This window comes from Nanorana parkeri, unplaced genomic scaffold, assembly GCF_000935625.1.
Source record: "Nanorana parkeri isolate BGI_ZX_2015 unplaced genomic scaffold, ASM93562v1 scaffold942, whole genome shotgun sequence".
NCBI lineage: Eukaryota > Metazoa > Chordata > Amphibia > Anura > Dicroglossidae > Nanorana > Nanorana parkeri.
This window is the reverse complement of record NW_017307210.1, coordinates 543402-553808: the sequence shown is the minus strand read 5'-3', so window position 1 is coordinate 553808 and position 10407 is coordinate 543402. Positions and strand designations below refer to the sequence as shown.

At 51.0% G+C, this 10407-nt stretch overlaps 1 protein-coding gene across 2 annotated transcripts in view; it reads right to left on the bottom strand.

Annotated features, from left to right (window-relative positions):
• FZD3 (frizzled class receptor 3) overlaps positions 1 to 10407 on the bottom strand; it is a 58605-nt gene that overhangs the window by 25715 nt on the left and 22483 nt on the right. For both annotated transcript variants that reach the window (XM_018566367.1, XM_018566368.1), the window contains exons 2-3: positions 9406 to 9602; positions 2337 to 3354 (exon numbers count right to left, since the gene is read on the bottom strand). In XM_018566367.1, the coding sequence (XP_018421869.1) occupies positions 2337 to 3354; positions 9406 to 9602 (1215 nt within the window). The remainder of the gene's footprint in view (positions 1 to 2336; positions 3355 to 9405; positions 9603 to 10407) is intronic.

Genomic DNA, 10407 nt, shown 5'->3' with positions numbered 1-10407 from the left:
CTTTCTTACTGCGCTCCGCGCGGGGAGCGTGCCAAATCTATTAAAAGGTCATTTACAGTATCGCATGCCGCTGAACCTCGTCTGCCGTGCGGCCTTCAAACACGACTGGAATGCAATAAAACGCCGTATTGAATATTTGGTCTGAAAAAAACACATTAGGGGCTCAGAACTTAATCTAAGGAATCTAAATGAGCGCTTTATGATACCGCGGAAACATTTCTGTGATGTCAGAAAACGGCGATAATGTGCAAACATTAACAGGTAATTCGAGTGTATGCCATGCCAGTCCCAAACCACACAGGTGCGTCAAAACCTCTGAATTTTAATGTATTATTAAAAGTGAACTTTTTTTTTAAAGGAGAACTATGAGGGGGGGGAGGGGGGTGCTTTTCACTCACCTCATAGTTCTAGCCGACCTGTGACAATGAGACTGTCACAGGTCGGCTCAGTAGATCGGGAGGTGAGCGAACACATACCGGCGTTCGCTCACCTCTCGATCCTGTCACGGCTCTCTGCCGTGACAGGGGAGGGGCTGGATTCCCCTCTCCCCGCTCCGATCTGCCAGCGCTGACTGGCGGAACGGACGGGGGAGGGGGCGGGTACAGCTGGCTCTGCCTCTAGATAGGCAGAGCCAGCTGTCAGTCACGCAGCTGGCCGGATCCGCTTCAGCTGCAGCGTCTCAGTATACCGCGTGCTGTAGCTCGCGGTATACTGAACCTAGGGTGACGGGAGGACGCTAGTTTGTGTCCTCCCGTTACCCTAAGGAGAACTATGGGGAAAAGACCTAACCGCATAGTTCTCCTTTAATGAAAGAGAATGTTATCCAGTTGTGGACGCTGAGCATGCTACATGCGGCAAAAAAAAAAAAAAAAACTTAATGGAAGTACCACTCCTCCCTTGCCCCTCCGGTTCCCCCACCTTCGCACTTCCCGGAAATTCCCTACTGTCAGAATCACTAGGCCTTCTCCGATTGGACAAGGTGTGGTGTTGTGATGTCATCGCCCTTTGTCCAATCAGAGAATGCCTAGTATTAAATTTATAAAACAAAATACTAGGTGTTCACTGAATGGCCTCTGTGCCGAGCGAGCGACTCCCTGTGTTTTAATATAGGAGAAGTTGCTCAACACAGCGGCTGTTCCGTGGGCCTGGTAGATCGCTGTAATACACTGTAATAGCTGCAGCTGTTTTACAGAGTCCCCATGGCCCTGTAAGGGGATAGTTTATGCCGAGTATTTGGACGAGTACTCCGATGCCTGGGCCGATACATGAGCTTACGGTATCAGGAAGCCGGGCAGCGAGTCATTACACGCCTGACTTCCTGATTGGCTGGGAAGCCGGCTCCATGCTCCCTTGTCACTTGTGATGAGGAAGCATGGAGCTGGCTTCCCAGCCAATCAGGAAGCTGGGCCGCGTGTCATCACACTCCCCCCGGCTTTCCGTTTGGCCAGAAAGACGGATTCATGCTCTCTCGTCACGTGGTGACGAGGTAGAATGGAGTCGGCTTCCCGGCCAATCAGGAAGCCGGGTGCAGTGTAGGCTCGGTTTCCTGATTGGCCAGTTACTCGACCAATCAGGATTGAAAGGAGAAGAAGCAGACTGATGGGCTCGTCTCTCTGCTCTCCACTTATCATGTTGCTTTCCCTGCAACACAGCTAATGGGTTCCTCGTGCTGCTCCTCCCTCCCATTCTCTGAGCTCTCAAGAGGCTCCTATCAAGTCTAATTAAAAAGGAGAACTATGGGGTCAGGGCTTTTCCCCATAGTTCTCCTTAGGGTAACGGGACGACACAAACTAGCGTCCTCCCGTCACCCTAGGCTCAGTATATAGAGAGCTGTAGCTCGTGGTATACCGAGACGCCGCAGCTGAAGCGGATCCCGACAATTATGCCGGGATTCGCCCGGCTGCGTGACTGACAGCTGGCTCTGCCTATCTAGAGGCAGAGCCAGCTGTACCCGCCCCGTCCGTTCCGCCAGTCAGCGCTGGAGGATCGGAGCGGGGAGGGGGGAATCCAGCCCCTCCCCTGTCACGGCAGAGAGCTGTGACAGGATCGAGAGGTGAGCGAACGCCGGTATGTGTTCGCTCACCTCCCGATCTACTGAGGCGACATGTGACAATCTCATTGTCACAGGTCGGCTAGAACTGAGGTGAGTGAAAAGCACCCTCCCCCCCTCATAGCTCTCCTTTAAGATACTTATACTGGTTGCATTTACAAAAATACATCTAGAGATATATTGATGATCACTGAGCTGCATTCATTTGTGTCTGGAGTTTAGCTTTAAGTGAACGAAATGTTTCAGGTGAGTGTGACTTTATATGCAACAATGGACGAAGTCTTACCTGGTAAGGGCACGGGATGTGATATTCTCGACAGCGTTCCTGAATCCACGTGGTCTCCCACACCCCCCGGTAAGCCTGCTCGTAGAAGTAGCAGCCGATCACCACCAAGAGAGGAACCAGGTACAATATGCTAAACACGCCAATGCGGATCATGAACTTCACCAGCTTGTCCTGGTTTTCCTTCTCCAGCGGGATCTCAATCCGCACTCGGTTCAGAGAAATAATCCCGGCCAGGAGTAAAGTCACGCCAACCACAACGTTCAGGCAGAGGGGCGCCAGGACAAAGTATCTCAAGGCGTGGACGTCGTACAGGCCAACAAAGCAAACCCCGCTGATGTTGTCCCCTTCGATTTTGTTCATGGCCAGAAGGACGATGGTGAGGGTACCCGGGATGCCCCAGGCGCTGGCGTGAAACAAGAGCGCCTTCTTCTCAATGGCTTCGCTCCCCCATTTGGGAACGGCCGCCAAGAACCAGGTGATGGTGAGGATCACCCACCAAACGCTGCCGGCCATGGTGAAGAAGTAGAGAACCATGAAGAGCATTGTGCAAGCCTTGTTGTGAGATCCTTGGGTCACAGTGGCGGCCTTGTACTGGGTGGGGCTGGAGGCGTTGCACGCCACGCGGCCCTCCAGCAAGAACCCGATGAAGAAGATCAGCGAGACCATCATGTAGCAGACGGCGTAGAATATGATGGGCCTTTCCGGGTATCGGAACCTGGTCACGTCAATGAGGAACGTCAAAAAGGTGAACAAGGTGGCCGAGAGGCAGACGATGGAAATGACCCCGATGAAGTATCGGGCAAAGGAGAGTTCTTCCCTCCGGAAGTACATGTGTGGGCAGGGCGGGGAACAGTCACGCACTCCCAAAAAGGAGTAACCCAACTCGGGGTCAATTTTAAGCTCCCTGGGGCACCAGAAGCCATAGTCTCTTTGCACCGCTAGCGGGGCGTCCTCCGTGGGCAGCCTGGAGACGCTGAGGTCCACCATTCGAGGGTAGGGCTCATCGCAATCGGGGAATCTAAAAAACACAGAAAGAGAAATATTAACTCCTAAAATCATGAGAATTTGTAAAGCTTTACTTCAAAATATAAAAACTTTATTTAATTCCCAGTTAAAAATGGAGCTTTCGCTGCAATACTTACCTCCTCACCCGTGCTGCCCTGTGCACTTCCTACTCACTTCCTGCCTGGGTGACAACAAATGTTCTAACTCAGCGTAGCAGCAGATTCCAGCCAAATTGACCAGATTTTGTCGAACGTACGAGGAAACCCTTAGGGTGTCACTCTGACAGGAAGTGAGGGGAACTCTGCCCCCAACAGGGACACAGGAAGTTTTAGCCCTCCTCTGCTCTAACCACAACTGATGATGGATCTCTCTTTTACTTGTATCCCTAAGCAGGTAATTAGGCTTCATTCACAGAAACGCAAGAGCAAAATTTTACGCATATCTGTAAATGCGTATAGATGCGTATGTATGCGCGTATATGCATGAACTGTGTGCAATCCCAGAATGCATAATTTTTCATAGAAACTTTCATGTACTGTACATGCGGATATGCACGCACGTAAAATACGCAGAATTTCCGAGCCCGGACGCATCTCGGGTCCATTTTTTTTTGCGCATCTTTACGCAGTGCACAAATACGGCTCCATACGCAGCTACGTGTATGGAGCCATTTATTTGCATATGCTGCATACGGGGGAAAAACGCTGCGCGCATCTATGCGCAGCACATTATACGGCAGTGTGAATGAAGTCTTACACAGGAAGTACAGACAGACCTCTCACCAGATCTTCTGAGAGAGATTTGCAGGCACTACAAACGCACGTACCGCCGCGGCGCTGAGGTTTATCACAGATATGCGAGGCCGGGGAATTCGGCTTTTATGGCTGAACAATGTGCTCCATTCTCTGACCTCTCGTACCCAGGACAGGCAGCGGACATTATTTATGGGGAGGACAAACACACGTTATCCTTTCACACGGCAGGGGGTCTTGTGATGACAGGTGCAAACCCATTTCAGACACAAAAACACCACTCTGCAACCAAAAAATTCTTGCTGCACTAGGTGCCTGAGAGCATGTGCCCAACCCCCCATCCTCCCAGTGCCGGGACAAAATCCTATGGCACCCAAGGCACGTATGGCAAAAAGTGCCCCCCAGTCCCGAGCTCTTAAATTCTGTGTGGGGGGGGGATTTGTCAAAATGGAGCAGACAAAATCTGGAGCAGCTGTACATGGCAACCAATCAGCTTCTCTCTTTCATTTTCAAATCTTAAAATTAAAAACTATGAGGGGGGGGTGCTTTTCACCTCATAGTCCTAGCCGACCTGTGACAATGAGACTGTCACAGGTCAGCTCAGTAGATCGGGAGGTGAGGGAACACATACCGGCGTTCGCTCACCTCTCGATCCCGTCACTGCTCTGTGGGGTGACAGGGGAGGGGCTGGATTCCTCCCCCCTCCCCGCTCCGATCTGCCAGCGCTGACTGGCGGAACGGACGGGGGAGGGGGCGGGTACAGCTGGCTCTGTCTCTAGATAGGCAGAGCCAGCTGTCACTCACGCAGCTGGGCGGATCCAGACATAATTGTCGGGATCCGTTCCGGTTGCGGCGTCTCAGTATTCCGCGAGCTGTAGCTCCCTATATACTGAGCTTAGGGTGACGGGAGGACGCTAGTTTGTGTCCTCCCGTTACCCTGAGAACTATTGGTAAAAGCCCCGACCTCATAGTTCTCCTTTAACTATACAAACTGAAGAGAGAAGCTGATTGGTTGCCGTGCACAGCTGCTCCAGTTTTGACAAATTCCCCTCAATGTATCTTTATAGCTCTATACTGCTGACAGGATATTATTACAATGTATCATTTGGGAAATGTAACATCTGCATGTCGACAACTTCTATGGATTAAACAAAAACATTTATGTTTTTTGCACATTACAACCAAAAACAGCAACAGAACGCACACGCCAACCAGTTTGTTTGTTCAGTTAAGCTTTGAAAAATTGAAAAAAGGTAGATGGCGAACGGTTGCCGCGCACAGCTGCTCCGGATTTGATAAATTCCCCCCCAAAAGAATTTGAAATACAAAAAAATGGAAATACAAACCCCCCCCCGTAGCTTCTTACCCTGTGACTTGCCACAATGTATAGTCTGAGTGATCATTGGGGAAGGCTGAGGCCCGGTTCACACCTGGGCGCGTTGTAGCGCGTTCCTACGCTCTGCAAAACGCTCAAACACGGAAATCCCATTATTTCCTATGGGTATGGTTCACACCTGGGCGTATTACAGGCCGTATGAACGCGCTACGAAACGCCCTGCGCCCAAAGAAGTACAGGAGCTTCTTTGGGTCGTATTTGTCGCGCCTTTCCATTGGGATACAGCCAAGTAGCCCTGGGAAATGCGCGTATGTCGTTCGTTTTTTTACAGCGAATCGCAGTACAAATGCGCGACACATACGCGCATATTCGATACGCCTAGGTGTGAACCAAGCCTAAGTCATGACAGTGGATCTAAAGTGGGTCCAAGTAAATGGGCCACCCTACTATTTAAGGCCCTGCCCAACTTTTCAGCAGGGTAAAGAAGGGTTTGTCCATATTTAGGAAAATCACCCCCCAGTTCCTGTATCGGCAACTTCTTTAGGCTGGGTTCACACCTAGGCGTATCGAATATGCGCGTTTGGCACGCGTTTTTACCGCGATTCGCGGACAAAAACGCACAAGGGCTACTTGGCTGTATCCCAATGGAAACACGCGACAAAAACGCCCCAAAGAAGCTCCTGTACTTCTTTGGGCGCAGGGCGTTTTGTAGCGCGTTCATACGTCCTGTAATACGCCCAGGTGTGAACCATACCCATAGGAAGCAATGGGATTTCGGTGTTTGAGCGTTTTGCAGAGCGTAGGAACGCGCTACAAAACGCCCAGGTGTGAACCGGGCCTTAGCAGGACAGGCATCGGACGCCTGTGTATGCCAGCCCTTATAGCGCGCGCTTCCATTGGGCCTATTCACACCATTCCATTTTACGTGAGCTACCATGCCCCATCACAGAGCGCTCAAACGCATGAAAACTGTTAGGCCTCATTCACACACAACGCAAGCAAAATTGTATATTGCGTATATAGGCGTCTATGCGGGTATATACGAGCGTCTATGCGGGCATATATATGCGTCTATGCAGGTATATACGAGCGTCTATGCGTGCACTATATGCAATCCCAAAATGCATCACTCGTAATGGAATTTTTAATGTGCTGCACGCATGTACGCGTAAATGCGCGTATATACGCAGAAATACGTGGCCCGGACGCATCTCTGTTCCATTCAGTTTTTGCGCATATATACGCTACGCAAATATACGGCTCTGTACGCTGCTTGGGGGAATGGGGCCATTGATTTGCATATGTTACAATAAGCGCGTATATGCACGGCATTGCGAACGAGGCCTGACGGTTATAATCTTTGAAGACCTCGGGGGACATCACATGCGTGTTTCCTATCGCCATGATGTGAACGGGGTCCTTATAGCCATCTTCTGCTTCATCGTTAGCTGGGACTGAACACATTCGTTTGAGCTGAACCTTCCCATTCGATAATTGGTGTGAGATCATTATAACCCGGGGACGCGACGGAGCATGTCGGGGCGCCGCTGAGGTTTCCGCGCGGCTTCTCTATTATCACAGCGTCGGGTTGCCAAAAACAGAAAAGTATATTTTAGCACCGCGACAGAAAAGGATTCTGTTTCTGAGGCACTAAACGTAGACCGTTCCTTGCTGTGACCTCTCCCCCTCGGCTTTGATTTACGACAAGGTGACGTCTCCCAGATGTCTCCGGGCCTCCCACTAGAAAAGTGCATTCCTCCCAGTGCAGACCAGTTCCCATCGCAGACTCCGGTCACATAAAATGACTGAACCTCTCCAATCGCTCACAGAGTGCACAGAGCGCCGTGACTTCTATACATTGAGGGAGATTTATCACAACTGGAGCAGTCACCCATGGCAGCCAATCAGCTTCTCTCTTTCATTTTCATATCTTAAAAGGAGAACTATGAGGTGAATGCTATTCACTCATCCTCATAGTTGGAGCCGACGTGTGGCAATGAGACTGTCACAGGTCGGCTCAATAGATCGCGAAGTGAGCGAACGCATACCGGCGCTCGCTCACTTCCCGATCATGTCCCTGCAGAGAGCCGCAACTGTCACTCGCCGCTCCCTGCAGGGATTCCTCCCGTCCAATCCTCCAGCTCTGACTGGAGGATTGGCAGAGGAGGAGGAGGACCCCTGATGCCATTGGTTGCTAGGATGCCAGCAGTCCTAACAACCAAGGACTGAAGAGGACTGTGGGGGCGGGCACAGCTGGCTTTGCCTCTAGATAGGCAGAGCCAGCTGTCAATCACGTAGCTGGGTGGATCTCGACAGTAATGTCAGCATCCGTCCCGGCTGCGGCGGTTTCAGTATACCGCGAGCTGTAGCTCCCTATATACTGAGCTTTGGGTGACGGGAGGACGCTAGTTTGTGTCCTCCCGTTACCCTAAGGAGAACTATGGGGGAAAGCCCGGACCTCATAGTTCTCCTTTAACTATACAAACTGAAAAGAGAAGCGGATTGGTTGCCGTGGGAAACTGCTCCAGATGTTGCCTGCTCCAGTGTTGATAAATTCCCCTCTATGTATCTTTATAGCTCTATACTGCTGAAAGGACATTATTACAATGTATCATTTGGGAAATGTAACATCCGCATGTCGGTGTTCTATCAAAAGGTCCGACTCGTCGAGCTCCCTGACTGGTGATGTCACATCCGGTGACTGCCAATAGAAGATTCACACCAGATGGAACTTGTGCGCATGCCCATGGAATCTCTAACTCTCAATAATTTCCAAAATATGCCTTTGAGGATACTATAGATCGGGGGGTGGGGGGTCCCCGATCACACGAGAAACTGGGACTGCTGGGGAGGGCTGAATCGATACACATTGTAGGTGTGAGGGATCGTTCACACCTATCTGCAACGCACTTACTATGTATTACAGCGCGGCAGGCGCGTTGCCATTCATTTGGCACCCCAATTGCCCCTCCTGGCCGGAATGCGACCGACCGCAACGTGGTGTGGTTGAAAAAAAAGTAGAGCATGCAACGTAATGCACCTGCCGCACTGTAGGTGCGTTGCGCGGTACCGTACATTATTCACATGGAACTATGCACGCCATTGGTGTAAATAGGCCCTGAATGAAGTCTTATTGTCCCCACATAGTATGCGACACATTCCTTATTTTCTTCATAGGCCAGAGACGGGAGGCGGAGTTGCAGGAGAGGAGGGAAGATGCTGTTCCGGCCCCCCCTGTAGTCCTGGGGGCAGGAAGACATTTGACATCAATGGTTGGCAAGTCCTAGCAACCGCTGATTGCAGAGGAGGGGGACCCCTGATGTCATTGGTTGCTAGGATGCAACCAAGGACTGAAGAGGACTGTGACCGATCGCTGACCTGCGCTGGGCTATGGCCTGCAATGGATGCATCAGCCTTCAAGGCATCCACCGTCAGCCAGCCACAACCGAGCGCAGGTCGGTGATTGGTCCGTGTCCGGACTGCGAGCTGTAAAACGCTCAGATCTGCTACAGATTTTATTTTCAAAGACTAAAAAATGACAGCTGAAATGTGATTGGCTGCTGCTGAAAATTGCTATGGGCACCTAAATAGCTGCCCTAATGTCACCTCTTCCTCCCCTCCAGTACAATGAATTATAAAAACATGAGGGGGAATTTATCAAAACTGGAGCAGATTTGCACTGCAGCCAATCAGCTTTTCAAATCTTACCTGAGCAAACTGAAGAAAGATGCTGATTGGTTGCCATGGGCAACTGCTCCAGGTTCTGTTTGCTCCATCTGGAGCGGATTTGCACTGCAGCCAATCAGCTTCTCTCTCTCTCATTTTCAGACCACACCTGAGCAAACTGAAGAGGGATGCTGATTGGTTGCCATGGGCAACTGCTCCAGTTTTGATAAATTCCCCCCACTGTGTGATACTTGAATTAGCGTCACAACGGCCTCTGCAGGCGAAGAAAGACCCCAAAACGTTACATTACCGGCTGCACTCCATCTCCTCCGGCCACGGCACGCCAAACATCTCCATGAGTTTGTAGCATTCGCTGTACGCCCGCTGGCACAGCCTGCGACACGGCAGTGTGACCCGCCCGTATTCCATGCAGACGGGCGCGTAGAGCGCGCACAGGAAGGGCCGGAAGTCTCTGGAACACTCCAGGTTCACCATGGGGTGGAAAGGCTGAAAGACAGAAAGAAAGTCATTTCAGACAAGTTCAGGTTTACGAGAGCGCCAAACATTAACCGTAAAACACCATCGGCTGTTAATTCCTAACCCATAGAACAAAGGGAGCGTGAACGCGGCGGCATGACATTACAGCGGTCTCATCTCAGCGGTCTGAGACGTTGCAATTCCTGAAACAAGTCGACTCAGCGGGAAAACATCGGAAACGGACACATTTTAAGGGCCCATTTACATTTTTGTGGCGCGTTGTGTCACATGTTATGCGTCGCCTGAAGGCGGCCAATAAAATGAATGTACCAAAACGTCCCAAATATCGGATGTGCCACAAATCTTATAACACAACACACCCCAGAGCACTGCAATGCTTATGTATTGGCTGAGGGCCCATTCCGCCAAGCACACTTATGTCACTGGGTGCCAGGAGATCGGCAGGACGCCGGCCAGAACGACCCGCTCGAGCTCCTGGCAGCAGCAGTGGGCCGGGCAGGACACTAGTAATGAGATGACGCCTGAGGCAACTGCCTCATTATAGGGATGGCCCTGGTTAGGACTACAGAACCTATGTTATGGAAAATAGAAGAGTAGGGAAGGTTCTGTAGTCCTAACATATCCTCTGTCCGAGGGTGACAACGCTGCTTGTCCACAGATACAGTACACTGAGGTGTCGCCAGGTGACAATAAAGGGGGAAAAGACTTAAAAAAGAAAAAAGAAAACTGATGCAGCAACCACATCTAAGGACTGGAAGGTATGTGGGGGGGTGCACACACCTGAGGACTGGACGGTATGGGGGGGGGAGGGTGC